General features: G+C 29.0%; 1 protein-coding gene across 1 annotated transcript in view; it reads left to right on the forward strand.

Annotated features, from left to right (window-relative positions):
- Positions 1-19729, forward strand: part of LOC107457443 (neuronal acetylcholine receptor subunit alpha-10) — a 99657-nt gene that overhangs the window by 30999 nt on the left and 48929 nt on the right. The window contains exon 2 of the mRNA XM_043046698.2: positions 8816-8976. Coding sequence (XP_042902632.1) covers positions 8816-8976 — 161 coding nt within the window. The remainder of the gene's footprint in view (positions 1-8815; positions 8977-19729) is intronic.

Consider the following 19729-nt stretch of genomic DNA (forward strand, 5'->3'; position numbering starts at 1 on the left):
AATCCTCATTCACTAACTAAAATCATCCTTGGCATCACTTCGTCGTTAGTTGGATGTATTGCATAGCTATCTAGGGTAGCAGTGCTGGTATAATCTAGTAAGCCATCCTTGACATAATTCTGTCGATAGTTGGATGAATTGCATGCCTATCTACGGTAGCAGTGCTGGTATAAACTAGTAAACCAACCTTGGCATAACTCTGTCGATAGTTGGATGAATTGCATGGCTATCTACGGTAGCAGTGCTGGTATAAACTAGTCTCGCAATGATAGAACTAGTACCACAATCAAGGGACAGGGTCAAAAGGTGGGTATAGAAAAGAAGTTAAGTTTTTCTAAGATAAGAGATTGAAATTGATCACCATTTGTGCATAGGTATTCCTATTAAATTTTGATAATGCTTACGTTTGCAAATTATTCAAGTCAACAGTAAAATGTGTTTAGACTTAGTAGAAAAAACAATAGGATAGATTCTTTTGTCCCTAAATAAGCTTCGTCTGAGTAAACTTTTATTTTATTTCATTTTACACCAATTCCTTAATTCTTATTCTTTTTCCCATGTTGGCTTTAATGAATTAAACTTCAAGAAATAGGAGAAATAAACACTCTTTATAGAAATGAACATTGATAAAATAAAAAAGAACATAAAATAGCTTAAAAATAGTAATAAAGCATATTATATTAAGATTTAAAATATATTTTATTATAATGTTCTGTAAATGTAAATAAAATTGGTTGAATATTTAATGAAATTGAAACAATTATTATTTTTAAATCTGAGCAAAATCGATTTTCTTTTCGATATCCATTTCTATATTGAGTTTGCTTCTATTCTTTGACTCCATACGTCACTAAACTGAAAAAGCATGCATATCTGTGTAATTTGTGCAGAATGTAATAAATTTGCCTTATTTAACCCATTTATGTCTGATTTTTTTTTCCAATTTAATGTTCTGCTTAATTTCAGAAAACGGTGTCGAATTAACATAAAAATATTAAAAATTAGATTTCAATTTTTTAAAATTTATTTTATAAAAATTAAAATTTCCCAATTTGGGGTCGCTATACGCATGAATGTACAGGTTTTATCTAAAGATTAATAATTTTTAATAAACATAACATAGCTGAAATACTTTTAAAAGTTGATAAAATTAAGTCCTTTCTTCAAAATAAGATTATTAGTAGCTTTAGAAAAAAAATGTAGTTATTTTGTAGGAAAATCTCACAAAATTATCGTGCAGTTCATTTTTACATTTACTGCATTTTCTTGCCCTTTTTTTCAGTATTTTGGCAGCATAACAGCGTTTTATGCTCCTCGCCAAAGTGGTTTATATCTAATGAAATCTTGCAATTTGCATCTGCGTGTTTTAGTAATAGGTCTACCTGAAGAACCAGGCGAAGTTGTTTTTGATTACATGTTAAACATTTTCCTCGTTTGAAACTCAGAAAATCCAAAAGTTTTGATGAAGAAAATGGGCATAAACTATATATATGTCAAGTATTTAGTATCGCACTTTTGAACCCAAATACAAATACATTATTGAAAATATTAATTTTCAAAAACCAACATATGAAACATTAATTTCAGGACTCATAACATATTACTTATTTTACATAAAAATATTTCAGATATTAATATATTTAATTATGTCAAATTTTTATGATAACATGATGCATTGTTTAAGAAGATTCATTTTAAGACCATTTCATTAAAATATTCTCATATTTTCAAAGATGCTTTCGTTTTCACATTTCTAGTACTAATGAGAAAACCAAAATTCTAAATGCTTCATAATTTTCAAAAATTATTAAATAATTTAATAATTCTGACTATTTTCAATATTATAGTTTGCTTTGAAATATTTTTATGCTTGAATAAGTTATAAGAGGTTTTTGAAAAGGTTGCACAAATTTGTTTAAAAAAAAGTGTACTTTTTCCATAATAGAAGGTAAAATTAATTAAACGATTAAAATATACATATATATTTAAAAATCTAAGAATTTATTTTTATAATCGAATATTCCGGAAGATATGTTAAAATTAATTTTTAAAAATATCTTATAAGATAAAATATTGCTGTAAAGCACAGAATGAGCGGGAAAAAACACGGATCCTTTCGTGCCTACAGTCCCAAAATAAGGACGATATAAAACCCTCAAAAAATATAAAATATAAAAAAATTTAGAAATACGTATTCTAAAATATTATTTTAACTGATAAATAACATTAGTTATAAAATGGTTATTATTAAAAATAAGTGCAATAACTTTACTTTTCTTATCGCCATTTTTATCAGGAAAATGAACGTCTGCTGCCGTTTCTGCACCACTACCACCTTTTTAATTCTCAAAATGTGCTGCCATCTATACTACATATTAAGAACAAATACTTAGGACATCTATTGTATAATTTTGGAGAGTTCTGACAAATGTTTCTTTACCAAATTTTTAAAAGAAGCGTTCCAAAATTAGTGCGCAAAGCGTCCCGAAATTAGTAGTTACAAATGCGTTAAAGTTACTATCGAAATGGTTCTGATAATCTCGATATTAGCTGAGTGAATTACAAAGGTAATTTTTAAAAATCATTACACTAGAGTATTTATCTCGATGGGTAATGCAGTTTTTATCTTAATTTTTTCGAAGATATATTTAATTACTTGAAGTAACTAACTTTTTTGAAAAAACATCAGAAATTTACTAGCGAAAGGCATTCTATTTTAGTGATATTGCATGAATTTATTTTCAAGGACATAAACTTGCGATGTTAAGTTTTTTGCGCTTATCGAATCTATAATGTAAATATAAAATGTAAATCTCAAGTGCAAATTTCACGTTAGTTAAGTATAAATCTCCCATTATGTGTGTGTCACGATTCTAAACAGTGACTATGATAATGCACTTCAAGGTAGCCTGGGACGCATCACGAACTTTAAAAAATCATGAGCTTTTTTCAGCAACTTTAAAAACTAAATTAAAAAATTAAAAATAGAAAAATTAATTATCTTTCAAATGAAGAAAAAAAAATTTTTTTATCTCAATCGGAACGCGTTATAAGATTTCGTTTCACTTTTCTTTATACTGAAATTTTAAGAGAGGCTTAAACTTTATGGTATGATTTTTCTTTTCACTTGAAAATGAAGTATCTAAGAACTTATTGAAAATAACTGTATAAAAAGTGAAATTTGGAATCTATATATTTCAGTAATTTAAACTTAATTAGACTCTGAAAAATCAGCTCTTTTTTTAGTGTTACTGAGTGACAAATATGGTGGCGACTACTTTACCCCAAGTAGTGTGTACGAACATTCTTTGTGTAATGATAAACTTGATGCAAGAGTAAAGTATGACTTTTCACTACAACACTTTAATGTAAATAAGTCGCCACCATTTTATGCGTGGAGGTACAGTAAATTTTTTACCGTCTAAGTTTGATTAACAGACAAATTTTATTCTTAGAAATATTGTATATCTGCAATTAAATTTATGATTCTTCTTATATATGGTGTGATAAAAGTAACATTACTGATTATTATGTGTATCATATCTTGCTCCAGTTGTAAATTTTAGTGTCTCTGAATAACAAACATGGTGGCGGCTATTTCATTTCATGTAGTGTAAAAGAACACTCTAGGCGTTTCACTGCACCAGGAACTATCATCGGTTTTGGCGTAATGGAACATTTAGTGAAACACCACTTTGATGTAAATTGATTAACACCCTTTTTGGTGTTGCAGATACACGAAATGTTTTTATAGAGTAACAGTCACAAAATAATAAAATGTAAGCTTTCCTGGTGTTTGGCGAAAAATCTGATTACGTTCAAGTCGGAGTCATTGTTGTAGTTCATTCACGTCGCACTAGAGAAGAACAATGGGCTATTGGCGACGGTCTGGGAAACATCTCTGAGGATGATCCGAAGACATGCCATCACAATTTTGATCCTCTGCAGAGGGGATGGCACCTCGCTTCGGTAGCCCGACGACCTGCACCGAAGTCGTGCACTTTACGGTAGAACAGTTTAACGAGGACCGATACCGCACACTCTCGGTCCTTACGCAGACTGATCCAAGTGGTCACCCACCCGCACACTGACTGCAGCCAGTGATGCTTGACTTCGGTGATCTGCTGGGAATCGTGTCTTAACGATCAGTCCACTGCGGGACTCGGAGTCATTGTGTCACAAAATTTGGAGTCTGTGTTAAACATTCAACTGCTGATTCCACAGCTCTGCTTTAAACTTTAACAAATAACGCCATTTGTTCAACAGGGAAATTTTTGCATGAATTCATTATATGATGATCAAGATTAAATAAACAAAGCAATTTCAACAGCAATTCTTCAGAAATTAATTATTTTATTAAAGAAATAAACCGTCAGATTTTCCATTTTATCATAAGTTAATTAAGGTGAGGTCGTTAAATCCGTGAGGGGAACTGAGTCAAAGGAGGCTTTATACCATTAAATGGGTTTGGTTATTGCTGAAAATTAATGATAATTAAAGGAGAGAAAAAAAGGACATTGCTCAGAAAATACACGAAAAAAGTTCATTAGTAGAGTAATGCTCACAGGAAGTATTTCCGGGAGAAATTACATCCCATGAACATTAGAACCGCAATAGACAAAACAAATTATTTACCAATAGTTGATAGTTTAAATGATCTGGACTCAAAACAGGAAAATGTTGCTCAGAAACTACAAAAGCATATGTGTATCAATGATTACTTTATAAAAAACATATGGTATTACATGACCGGAAACCGGATAACTCAGCTTCCAATTTAGAGGTTTAAAAAAAAAAACTAATTTACGATAGTAAACAAAGTGACAAAGAATTTAAGACTCCTTTTTCTTTGAAAAACTGTAAATGTATTTATTAAAGAACAACCATCTTTTTTTTTCTTTATGAAATATGTTTAAATAAATTTTCAACTTGTGATCAAAATACATTAATTTACTCTTGTATAATTTGTTATAGAAATTACCTTAATACATATTATCTAATTAAAAATTAAAAGTCTAATTATATAAAAAATATTCTTAAAAGTCACTATTTATGAAATGTATTTATTTAAAAATGTTTTTTTAATTACATTTACAACGACGCTATTAAATGAAATTTAAAAAAAATTGAAAACAAAATTAAAAAGTTAAAAATTTAAAAAAAAAACAAGAATACTGAAAGTGGTAATAAAATATAGTTATTGAAAAAGTGGTAATTTAGATATAGTTATTAAAAAACTTATTTAATTGGATTCGAGAATGCAATTAGTAGATAAGTAGGGAAAAAAAGAAATGTGATTTAGATAATTTGTTGTTAATTTTTTACATTCGAGGGGAAAAAATTAAAATCAATTTACGGTAAAAAGTACAAGATGTTATTACTTTTTCCTTAAATCCATTTTTACCGGAACTTGCTACTGAACGAAAAATCTGATGTACCATATTTTTTACAGTAATAATTACAGGGATATCACTGAATCACTCTGCTTAAATAAATAGCACTGTATAAATTACGGTATGAAATTTTACGGTAAAAAGGAGTTTACAATAAAATGGATTTTATAGACGAAGCACTGAACCTTATGTATGTTTAAGTGCCGTTACTTTATACCCTAATTTGACTTCCGGAATTTTTTACAGTGCACTCCTACCAAATTTGAAAATACTGTTTCGGGTAAACCTTATTTGCAACTTTTATTGATAAATGGCAAATTTGAAAGTTGCATCGATAAATGCTATTTTGTTTTAAATTATTGTAACAAATAACGTTCTGAGTGATTGAAGATTAAGGAACATTTTCATGAAATTTTAAAGTTCATGCGTTGACAATCATTATACTGAATCATCTGATCTGATTGCGTTCTGGCTTTAGCCATCTCTTCGAGTTAAAATTGCTCCCAAAGGAAAGAAATTTCTTTAAAGTTACTCGTTGACTACTTGGTGTCAAATGTTTTTGAAAGTTCTTTATTTGTAACATCGTAAAAAAGTTAGAAAGTGCTAAAAGACTATAAAAACACAAAAACTAATAAAACAAAAAATTTTCTCTCCTATATGTGTGTGACAATAGTAATCAGATTCAAGATCTGTGTGCAAAATTCAAGCCACAAAAGATTGGGGTGACAAATACTTTAGATTAATCAAAATTAAGCGTTTTAACGTAAGATGATGACAGTTACAACAGAAAAATAATGGCAAATCTACAGAAAAATATACTCTTAGCCATCTTCATTGTGCTTTCTTGAGATTACTCTGGGGGATTTTTTGTTGCATTAATACAAATACTTAATTTTGTTTAATTCAGGTGCAGGGTTTTCAAATCTGAAATTAATATCACGTAAATGTTGCGATAAACTTATAAAAAAGTTAGGGCATATCATCAGACTTAAAATTGCATAGGAACCCAAGCCCGGAAATGTCGTCATAAGCGGATAGATGTGTTTGCCTACTGTGACCTGTTAAGAAGTGACCCTAGAGGCGTAAGACGACATTCCCGGACATGGGTACCTATGCATTTTTGAGCCTGAGCTCTAACTCCCTTAGAAGTTTGTCGCAAAATTTACGTAATGTTTTGCTATATATAGTATTTTCAAACTTGTATATTTCGACAAGAAATATATTATAAATATTATTTTTAAAAACAAAAATGTAGCTCGGAGAGGGAAACGAATTGCAGATTAGAAATCAGTGACGCAAAAGCTTTCCCAGTTTCGTTAAAAAAATCTCATGCAACAGGAAAAAAAAGTTTCCCATTGTTATCATTTACTTAAGAGCAGTTGAAAAATATAGTTGGTACAAAGTTTCGGGTACTGTAATAAAATCCAAAAACATATTTTGTTCCACGTGGATGCTGGATGCCAAAGCTTAGATCCAGCCCTCAATATCATGGTTAAATCAACAAATTCCGTCTTTTTTCTTTGATTTACCCAACAAATAAATATTTTATTTTCCGTTTTAAATCATCGATGAGGAAAAGAAAATGTAAAATATTTCGCCGTTAAACATTTTTTGAAACTAGATGAGAATGCAGAACAGAAAGAATTCAAGGTGTAAGATTTCAAAATGATGATATCGTTGATGATATTATTTCAGATGTTTACGAATCTACTAGTAAATTTAAATATAAAACTAAAGTAAAAGGCCTTCGAAATGAAGTAAAAGACTTCAAATTTCAAACCACTTAATGAAATTCCCTCAATAAACTAATACAAAGCACTGACATAAATTTTAACTCTGCTTCGTACGCATTGAAAGCAAGGCATAATTTTAAAAAAAACCTCAAAGATAATGGGTGAGATTTGAAAACTTCTGCTAAAGAATTAGTTGATAAGTTTGAAAAGTTGATAAGTTTGAATCTGAAACTCATTTTTCCATAATACCTATCTTAATGAGAAAAAGTTTAAGATTTAAAAAAAAACATTAAAAAAATAAATATATCAAGAAATAAGATAAGACCAACTTAATTATGATTGTTGCTAGAGAACTATAGAACCAAGAGAAAATTATCGAATATTTTTTTTTTTAATATTCTCATATACTAAGCAGTAATTGAATACCTCTTTCGATATCTAAAAAGGTTTGGATTCCTTTTTAACATTGTCGGACTGTTGAGAATTGACCGTGATTTAATAAAAAAAATTGCAATAATTTAGCGAGTGATTGCTTTAAGAATTTTTCTTACTTCTTTTAATGAGTTCGCAAAAACAACGAAGCATTGGAGGAAATATATCCATGATTTCGTAAAAAAAACTATAATTACTTACACACATTATGTTAATTATAAGGCAGTTTACAAGCTTTTCGAGCAGCAGAATTATCTATTAATGGAGAAAATCTAGCGATGATGATAAAATTGGAATGATGCAAGGGAGGAATTAATCATCTTTAATCTCAAATATGTTAAAATTTAAAAGTATTTGGACGAAAACATCCTTACTGGCAGTCTTCCAATTTTTTTGTAATATTCTTTTAGCCATTCATACAGCTGAATGTCCATTTCGACTGATAAAATTGCATTTGAATTAAATGTGATTAGTTGTTTCCTTTCATTTAATGCACTAATTTCTAGTGAGAATTATTTTATATCTTTATTGGATTTCTCTCTTTAAAATATTCTGGATTTCTCTCTTAATAAGCAATTCTGCTGTTCAAAAAGTTTGTAAATTGCTTTTCAGTAAACCTATGCATAATGTGTAAGTAATTATAACTTTTAAAATTTTATAAATTGAGAATGCGATTTCTCCAATGCTTTGTCGTTCTTACAAGTTCGTTAAATATATTTATCCAAATTTGTGTAATTCTAGGTATTGTTCAGATTGCGAGTTTCATTTTCAAATTTGTAGCATTTCATAAACATTAATATTCTTTTATTTTTTATGCCTTGGAAAATTTGATTGTGCTAAAAAAAATTAATTAGTTAGTTATTTGTGTTGCCCTTTTTAAAACTGATCATACCCCTGCTTTGACGCAACCATTTTCAGCGCGTCTTTACATTCACATTAAATGCTCTCATGTGAACGAATAAACTGTTATTTGCAATCCACGATGACAGGTTCTTAACTTTCTTTGTAACCCTGAATTTTGGCTCTTTTATCTATTTTTTATTACTGACGCTATTATTATACCACTTTCTATTTACACATTCAATTTACATGAAACGTAATCTATTAATATCTATGTTACTGATCTAGGTATTTATAATATTGCTGATTGATTTTTCTTTCTCAATTGAATGATCTCTTAAAATTCTTAAATTAATTTCATGATTGTATTTCTTAATTTTTTTACAAAACTTTATTAAAAGTGCTTACTTGTTTCAGGAAATGAGGAAAAATCTACATTTCACATGGATTACAGCGACGAAAAACGATTAGTCGATAAATTAATGAGAGGATACGATAACAGTGTACGACCAGTCAAAAATGCTTCAGATGCAATTGTTATAAGACTTGGAATAACTCTTACGCAAATTTTTGATTTGGTAAGTAAAAACATTTTAGCTAATTTTGTATATTCATGATTTTGCATACATACTAACATGTTGATACATGGTTATGAGATGTTTTCATTTGAAGTTACATATACTTTGTTTCATTCAATGAGTGCATAAGCAGTAACCATATGGTTATTGCTTATCTGTATTACATTTGTTTATAAAGGTTATAGATATATAACTTTATTTACTTAATTTCACTTGAACCCTGCACTAATATCTAAAAAACATGCAATCTGCAATAGTTTAGAATGGTTTTAAAAAGCTTTAAATCATCATGATCATTGTCAATCCTCAGCTCGTTAAAGATCTTATGCACACTTTTTAATTTTTTATTATATAACTTTTTAATATATTTTATTGAATAATCTGGTCTTTTGTTTAATTTATCATCAGGTTTTGTAACCTTATTTTAGTTATAGCAGAATGACATTGAACGGAATGTCTCTGTAAAAAAAATATGACTTGGTATATAATTGTTTTGAATTTTTTCTTCTAATTTGTTTGTTTTAATGTTCTTAAAAGCCTATGATGAAGAATATAAATAAACATTCATTAGTAAGATGGTGATTGATTTTCATGATAAATTAATAAGGCTGTCCAAAAACTATCACATTTATGATTCGAAGTAAAAAATATTATTATTGACCTTACCCATCTATGATTGTGACTTGTTTTAAATTACATTGTTTTTACAAACGATTATTACATTGATTGTGACTTGTTCAGAATTACATTGATTTTACAAACGAAGCAAAAAAAATTATGTTGACGAATTAAATAATTTCTATTATCCTATTTATATTTGAATGCGTGTTAGGCTATAAAAGTTTTACAAAAAAAGCAATTATTTATCGAGAAAAATATTTATACACAAATTGCTGGGAAATATTGCTTAATTGGACCACGTCCATTATTTTGTAGTTATTGACAGCGAAGTTCACTGATAAACCTGAGATTACGTGGAAAGGTAAACATCCGTTTTGAAGACGGAAATAGACCAATTAATTAGTTTTCAAGGGTATTCTGAAGATACGTGATCCATTTTGCCATCAAGTTCCAATATGAAAATTTTGTTTATGACGAATTATTTTAACCCCTCCGTTACTTATCACTTCACCCCTATTTGATTTGAGGTTTTCCGATTCGTCCCTCTTGGCTGCTTGCTAGTTTTCCATGTTATGCGTAGGCTACCAGTAGTACAGTTCATGAAGTCTGAAAATCGCAATCTTGGCCATGAGTAATTCACTTACAAGACGATATTAATTTACACTTTTCCTGTTATTTTATGCAAACCCTAGTTTTTAAACATTAATTCGGTGTTGAAAACAATTAGAAACACTAAGTTGCTGTAGTTCATTTACGTCGCACTAGAGCTGCACAATGGGCTATTGGCGACAGTCTGGGAAACATGCCTGAGGATGATCCGAAGACATGCCATCACAATTTTGATCCTCTGCAGAGGGGATGGCACTCTCGCTTCGGTAGCCCAACGATCTGCACGCGAAGTCGAGCACTTTACGGTAGCACAGTTTAACGAGGACCAATACCGCACACCCTCGGTCCCTACGCAGACTGATCCAAGTGGATCACCCACTCGCCCACTGACCGCAGCCAGTGATGCTTGACTTCGATGGAAGCACTAAGAAAATCATGAATTTTTAGGGTTTTGACAGATTTCATTTGAGGGTTGTTAGGGATTTTAAAAGTCACAATAACAATCATTAGACATGGGTGATTGTAACTGCAAATCAAAATTGTTCGATATTTTGTTTAGTATGAAAAATTATTAATGATTCTATATCACTTTAGACTTTTTATTAAAATTACTTTTAAATTACTTTAAAGAAGAAAAAAAGAAAAGAAAGTCGAAAAGAAAGAAGAGAAAAAGCACTTCTTTGGAGAACAAGAAAATGCTCTAATATCCACTTTACGATGTTAACGCTAAGCGGTGGCCACATAATAATGAAACATTTTCCTCCTGCGGCTTTCCTAATTTTCACTTAAAAAGCTGATACATTCTTTAATTTAATTAAACAGGCAAATTTTTTAAAAGGAAGTCAAAAAGAAAAAGAGAGTCAAAAAGGAAAATTTTTTAAAAGGAAGTTTATGATTTGAGAACTTAATTTATTTTCTTATGTTTTCTTTTAAGTATATTCAAGTTTTAAGTATATTTAAGTTAATTTTCATGTTTTCACCTCTGTTTAATAATTTAATATAAAAAAAATTATTAACTTCGAACATCCTATTGCTAACTTCTTAACTATATTACTTATTAAACATTTTTTTCATACACGCGAAAATATATTTCTCCTTTGTTTAGAAATTCAATATCAAAATATAATTAACTTCGGATCACCTATTCTAAGCTTTTGAAATATAACTCTCTGATTTCATTAAGTATGCTTTACTCAATAATATCTGCACCTACGAAAAAGTTAATTACTTAATTTTATTGTCATTACTTTTTTTTAAGAGACTCCACCATGTGAACGAAACATGGATATCAGTGAGATATTAACAGTATTATTTGATAATGTTTAAAACTGTGAGAAACTAGCGGCATTGATTCATATTTTGAATAGTTTCAGACTTAAAAAGCAAATAATCTGATTTATAACCAAATTTAAGGACACATTATCATATAGGTAAATTACCTTCAGTGAGACAGACTGACTTTCTATAAATGGTTTGATGATCTTATCATAAAAATCACATCGAGACTAATATTTAGCAAACTAATCAAGCTGTACTGTGAGTAAAACTTGAAAATTGGTGTTCACCCTGAACAACTTATCATTTTCCTATTTGGCTTAGAAATGCCAGAATTGCTGCTCTCTAATCGCTACCCAGTGGGGAACCTATTGCTAAGCCACAGCGGAGTAGCGTCGTCCACGTCATACAGCCACAAACCCGTTTATTGGGCGGATTACATTCACAAAATCACACAGAAGAAAGGACATGAAACACAGAGAAAGTTACTCCCATGCCTAAGGCGGGATTCGAATCTACAGCCACTGGCCCCGTTATTCAGTACAGTAACCACTAGACCAGTGATCGGTTAATAACTTAATATATAATGAATGGATTTTTATGTGCCAAGACGCAGTCTTAATGGTTCTGAAGCCTCGCCTTAAATATACAATCTAATTGGAGGAGACGATATTTTAAGATACGAAATTAGACACAAAGCGTACTTTGCTCGTAATAAATATGCCCTCTTTTTTTAACGGATTTGGATTCTTGACCCTCAAAATAGTAAAACGATAGCCCCCATTGTTAAATCCGAAGAGCAGTTAAAAGCTTACATCCCTTGATGTTGATTTAAATTTTTTTGTACACTATGAAACACTATAAAAAGTGGACTCTAAAAAATTCCGTATGAAATTACGGTTTAAAGTACCGGCATTTAGGTGCATCATCCGTAAAATTCATTTTAAGCATAAAATAGTGTACCGTTAATTTTTGAAGTAATATTTATTAAATTAGTGTTATTCAGTGATCTTACGGAAAATGTTACTGTAAAATTTTAATTTTTACAGTAATATTTATTTAATTAGAGTTATTCAGTGATTTTATGGTAAATATTACTGTAAAAATTACTTTATATCAGATTTTGTGTAACGCAACAATGGATTTTACAGTAAAAAGTAGCTTGAGAGTCTATACTTTCTACCGTAATTTGATTCAGAATTTTTTACAGTATATCTCGGGAATTGTTTAGCAAATATTAAGATGTTAGCTCACATAAGAAAATTTTTGGCCACAATAAAGTAATCAAATACGTATAATTCGTTTATCTAAAGATAATTTCCTGAAAAAATAATTTCTAAGAATTATTTTTATTTTCGTTTAACAGTAGTCGGAAAGCGTTTGAATTGTACGATAATTAAATTTTTAAATCATTTATACAAGACAATTATTTAATCAAGCATTCAGTACAAGACAAAGAAATACAATCAAACATTCAATACAAGACAAAAAACCCGATTGTAGCTTACAAGCAAAAAAACATTTATTCACTAGGAACTAATTAATTATGTAAAGCAATTTGTAATATGGAGCTTCAAGTTAAACATTTAAATATTGTAGATATGAAAAGATTAAAATAATCAGAAACTTGTTCAAAAAAGCTGTACCAAAACAAACACTATATAATTAATCTGTTGTTTCGTCATAATAAACATTGACAGTGATTACACTGACATTGATCAATGATACAGATAAATACCAATTTATCATAAACTCAAGGATCAAAAACACAATACAGACATGCGAGTTGTAAAAGAACAATTATTTACTGGAAACTATTTGGGAAAACTATCTTAAGGTAACAGAAATAAGAGCAAAACTTCTTTGAACTAAAGTTTAAAAACAAAATATAAGAAATTGGCGTTATTCTAAGTTCTTCTTGGAACTATTCTTAAATACTTCTTGAAGAATACTTCTTGAAGAGTGGTTTTTAAAGCCAGAATACATCATTAAGCGAACCGTTTAAGGCATAAAGCCTGCGGCAGACGACTCGTCATAACTTTTGAAAGTTTTTTTCTATTTATCCAATATATTTCTTTTTGATATAGGGGACTGGCTTAAGTTCTTTATATTGCCAGAAAATTGAAAAACTCAAACAATATTTTGAAAAAAGATATTAACTCTTTTATTACAAAGTTAGTCACACAAAAAAGTCACAAGAAGTTAATCACAGAGAATAATTCTTTCTGCATTCTTTTGAAATATGTTAAAAATTCAAAATCAGTAGGATATTTTGTATAAGATTGTTAAGTAAGAAAGGTTAAAAAAAAATAATAATAATTTCAAATTTCAAATTTTTATCAACACGTGTCAAAAATTTCATTTAAATTAATGAGAATTTAATGATGATAATAACATTGAAAAACAAATTTAAACGTTTTTCCTACCTTTAAGATTGAACTAAGTGATTCAGTATTTCCACACGTTGCAGTTAATTGCGCTTGCTAACGCATTTAGAGCAGTGAAACTTCGAGAAGACAGATCAGTAAAAATGTCGAAAAAGTAGCCAAGTTGGCGTATCAGTAAGCGTGCCTTTCCTTTGTCTGCAAGTTGTTATTGAGTGCAGTTAAAATACGTTAAATCCCTCGGTCATTTAATCACTCAGTTAAATCAATCAATCATTTAAATTTCCCTTTATACATTTTCCTTTAAAGGACAATTTTCATGGTGTGCAGTAAACTTATTTTAAAAAGAAACTTGAATTATTTTATTATTTTCTGTTATTACGTCTGGAATATTTCTTGTTAGTTTACAAACTTTGTAAGTAATAAATAAATTTTAAGATGAAATTAAAAATATTTTTTATTAAAAAATTGCATGTTTCATTTTTTTTAATGTCTAATCATACCTTACATTTTAAAGATAAAACTTTAAAATAAAATATAAAATTATTTATTTTGAATGGAAGTTATAAGACAAATTCACTTGTACTTTGTACTTTAAGAGTGAAATTATTAATATTATTTAAATGGAAGTGTTAAAAACAAAGTAATTACCGGTGAGTATTTAATGGTTTTAATTTATTTAAACTAAGAAAATAGCTGTATAGAATAACACGTTTTATGTATTTGTTAGATATTCAATTATTTATAACAAAATAATTGAAAACTGAGACTCTTTCAATAAAGTTTTATGAATATCTTGTTTTACTAGGTTTTATTTTTATCAACCATGAATTTATTGTTCATTGTGTCATTTTAACAATAGTTTTTTTTTTAAGGAAATATAATCTTTTAACTAATTTGCTATTTTCTAATTTATTCTAAGTTAATCTAAATTATAATAAACATAATCTTAGAACCTAAGTTATATTATTTAAAAATACAATGTGACAAAATATTATTTTTTGAAAGTGGTTACATCAGTAACTTTTTTTCTTAAAACCAATTTTCTTATCAATTAATGATTTGCCTTTTATTTTTGCTCTTATGATTAAAATATTTTTTTGCAACAAAAGTAATTTTATAGCACTTTAATTATAAATTTTTAATGCATTTATGTCCGCCCAGTTTCTTCAGTTTTTATGTAATATTCGTGCCACCACTTAAATGAATAAAAAAATTGTTTTTCAAATCAATATTTGTTAAAAATTCTTTTCCAGTTTTTAGAATAAATTTACATTCATAAATTTAATACTAAAAATCAATTCGCATTTTTCTCTAAATTATTCTGACCAGAATAATTAAATATTTTATTTTTATTGCGTAGTTTTTCTCAAATTTATATTTGCTTTAAAAATTAAGAAATGAAATTCTCTTAATTGTATTTCTTAATGCAAATTGATCATAAATAAGTTTTTTACAAGTTTAAATCCTTTCTAAGTTGTAGATTCTTAGCTTCCATAATCATCTTGGGCAAAAACTATTTGATGCAGAATTTTTTTAATTTTTTACATGTTTATGAGATTCAAGAACTTAATTCCGGATTTTTTATTTTATTTAGTAAATGCATTGACTAAAACAACAATTAAACTGAAAAATAAGCCATTAAGTTAATTTTTAAACTGTCCCGAGGTTGTTTTTCTAATTTTTTTAATTACGTTGTTTAAATTTTTACTTCAATTTTTTGGAGGGAAATGAAGCTAATAAATAAAATGTTATTATCATTTGTTTAATCAACTATAAATTTAAGAAAACATGGTTAATTATTTCAAGTTTAGTTGAGGCAAACATTTTTTCAAGATAAATATTTTCCACTGTTGTTTATAAATTCACATTTTTTTATATTGCAGATTAAAAAACTATTTAAATCTCTATTGATTTATAAAAGTTAACAGAAATAATTAGGCTACTAATTAGTAGTAGTAAATTAAAAAATCTCCAATTACAATTTGTATGAATAATTTGTGGTCAGTATCCAATGGTTTGTTACTTTAATAGATATACTGCATAACATGTGTGAATCAACATTCGATTATTACTTAAAACTTAATTGATTGATTAATAATAATCTGTAAACATATAACTCAATCGTAAACTTGGAAAAAAGGCAGCATTATTACTATACCTTATATACTTGTAACAGGTGTAAATCGTTAGAGACCGGGTAAATTTCCAAAACTCTATAGAACCGTGAGTATTGTGCCAAAGAGTGGAACTGCCAAATCTAGAAAGGGTGTTCTAAAATAGCAAAGTAGAAAGATGTCTAAATACTTACGGTCAAATCATTACCATCTACAGTACCTAAAGGGAAAACTGACCACTCTGGACAATTTTTGATCTAATGATTGGAACTTCACATTCTGGGACTCACTCTTAATAGTTCGAGGGGGTGAACTAAAATATGTTAATTAATTAGTGCAGACGATGTTTCAAGTTACGAAATCAGAATGAAAAATATATTTTCTCAGAATTATCATACTTTTTTTCCGATGCAAAATCCCCAATCCAGAAAATATTGTCTCAATAGTTTGGTCAGGAGAGCGATTCGAAGTTAGAATCCCTTTATGCTAATTTTACTTTTTGCATACTTCGTTATGTCTCGAAAACTTTTTAACTGAATAAAAAAAGCTTTTGCACACAATTATAAAAATCATTATTTCTCCAGAGATAATTCCATGCAAAAAATAACTCTTAGTATATATTTATTATTTCTATTCTTTTATTTAATAATAATCAAATAAGTTCGAATTATAAGGTATACAATTTTTTGCATCATTTTAAAATATGTAATTTTGCATGGAAAAATACAAAATTTGGTTCGAAATCAGTCGAATAGTTCCTGAGAAATCGAATTTTAAAAATGCGACTTTATGGAACGTTAGAAATCCAAATCCATCTAAAAACAAGGTATAGTTATTCAGATAAAGTACGTTTTTGTGTTTGATTTCTTAAATTAAAATATCTTCTACACTAATTAATTAACGTATTTGAGATCCCCTCTTGAACCGTTCAGATTAAGTCCTAGAACGTGAAGTGATCCATTTTTTTCAGCGCACTGTACCATGACATTTTATGCACAATCTTACTTAAAATAAGAATGTATATAAAATAACAAAGTATTCACTAGCATTTGTCTAAAAATAATGCACTTTAATGATCAATTTAAGAACTCAAAACACAAAAGAATGATTCAATTTTCTCTCTTTTTGTTTTCAAACTACCTTCACGTGTGTTTTAAATTGTTTTTGCTCGAATCCACCATTTTCATCGGTAACAACAGGTGTATCACATATTAACGTTTTGCTTACGTCGGGTATACAACAAGGGGGACCAGGATGACCACCTTCATCATGCTAAGTGACCATAAGCAAAGGTTTGAAGAACTGTCGTATATTGAGCAACTTTCTTCTACTCAAATAATGTTAAGGTTGACTCTGAGACGTCACTTCTATTAATAGAATTAGCAAGCAAATTGAAATTAGATTGATTGTTGTTGTAGTAGTTCATTTACGTCGCACTAGAGCTGCACAATGAGCTATTGACGATGGTTTGGGAAACATCACTGAGCATGATCCTAAGACATGCCATCACGATTTTTAATCCTCTGCAAAGGGAAGGGCACACCCGCTTCGGTAGCCCAACGACCTTCACGCGAAGTCGAGCACTTTAGTTTAACGAGGACCAATACCGCACACCCTCGGTCCTTACGCAGACTGATCCAAGTAGTCACCCACCCGCGCACTGACGGCAGCCGATGCTTGACTTCGGTGATCTGCTGGGAACCACGTCTTAACGATCAGTCCACTGCGGGACTGAAATTAGATTGAGGTTCTTCAAAGGGGATAACACTTAAGAGATAATGCAGAAAATAGCTATTAAATTTATAATTGTTTATCTATAACTCTGCTTCAGTATTCCTTTCAAAAAGCATGTAAACTAAATTAATCAATTTCAGAAAAAAAATTCATTTTGGCGATAAAGGTAATTATGATATCTGCAACCAAATTTAAAAATTTAAGTACTATTAAAAAACACTGACGCTTTATGATGCATTTATTAATTTATATAGGGTGATCCGTGATCACTTCCCTTAGTATTTAATGTTAGTATCTTCTTCGAAAATACGGTGAAAAAAGTACAAATGTGAGGGTTTCAAATTCTAATACAAAACAAAAGCGTTATCAAGATCAAATGAAATTCTCTTGAGTAAGACAAGTTCAGAAACATAAAAAATCACTTTGATTTGCTGAATAAAATTTGAAAGTGTTTCTTGTGATTGTGGAATGAAATGTAAACCACTTTTTAATTTCCACTTGTTTCTTCTGGCAGTCAAACAGGTTTTGATGCCTTCAACTTCAACCACCTTTTCAATGAGGATATTTTTCACTTTTTGTTTTCTCTTTGCTTCAAATATTTAAGACCTTTAATATTTTCATTTTTTACTTCATTTTTAACAAGGACTGCAATAAAATATCTTAAGAGGAGTGTTTAAATAACACATTGTTTTACAATAACTAATATTTCAGCAAAGCCGTTTTGATCAACAACTTTAAATTTATTCTTCTCTGAGTTTTGTAAATTAGATTAAAATTGCTCAGTTTTAAACTTTCGTACTCAACTTAAATTAATAACCAAATTGTGTGCTGGATATGGAAGAAATCTCTATAAATTTAAAATCAGTATCGAAATTATTCCACAAGCACGTTTTCTCAGAATTTAAAATTCTTGCGAAGTTTTTCGATATTTATTTCATCTTACTACTGAATGTTCTAAATATCGTGACACGCTGCTATTGAAAAGGTTTGATTTTATCTTGTTTGTAAAATTTCATATTCAATTCATACATTGGTTTGAATTCTAACTTGTTTATAGGTAAAAGTTTTTTTTATGTTTATAAAAGCAAACAAAATTATTGAAAATTTATAAGAACAAATGAACAGTGACAGAAAAATATTTCTATTTATTGTTAGATTGTTTTTGTTTTTCTGTTTTTATAAAAGAGCAAAACAGTTTGAATTTAATTACATTATGGTGAATTTGTAAATGAATTTAGGTTTCTGTACATTACTATTATAAAATAAAAAATACATAAATTTAGAATGCAGAATGTTTGAATGTAGAATGATTGAAACTTACACACTGCCAAAAAAATTTTTTTTAATTGAGCAAAAGTGTGTCCAAATAGCTCCAAAATAAATAATGGTCGAATTTAAAACTTCTATGTACTCATCATTAAGTAAAGTGACATCCTCAAAACAGCATGCTCTCATTTTTTGACAAAATGCATAGTCTCAGAAATGGCACATCATGTACTCATTTTGAGTAATTAGTTGTTTAAATGAGAGCGGACATTGTCTCAAAAAGGACACATCATGTACTCATTTTGAGTAATTAGTTGTTTAAATGAGAGCGAACATTGTCTCAAAAAGGACACATCATGTACTCATTTTGAGTAATTAGTTGTTTAAATGAGAGCGGGCATTGTCTCAAAAAAGACACATCATGCACTCATTTTGTGCAATTAGTTGCTTGAATGAGAGTAAGCATAGTCTCAAAAATTACACATCATGCACTCATTTTGCGTAGAGGAGAGTCGGGTAGCCCCGCCCACTTAAGGAGTATTGCTTATATTTCTGTATAATATTGAGTAATAATCAATATTTTTGTATTTTTCTATTGTTTTATCATCTAATTAAACAATGCAAAAAGAATAAACCAAAAAAAGAATAGTTAAACTTAAAAAAATAGAAATTTAAAAAAACATGTTTTTCAGCTCTTTTCAAAATGTGTCGGGTAGCCCCGCCCAGTTACAAAAATTGTGTTTTTTG

The sequence above is a fragment of the Parasteatoda tepidariorum genome, chromosome 2 (genome assembly GCF_043381705.1).
Source record: "Parasteatoda tepidariorum isolate YZ-2023 chromosome 2, CAS_Ptep_4.0, whole genome shotgun sequence".
Taxonomy (NCBI): Eukaryota; Metazoa; Arthropoda; class Arachnida; order Araneae; family Theridiidae; genus Parasteatoda; species Parasteatoda tepidariorum.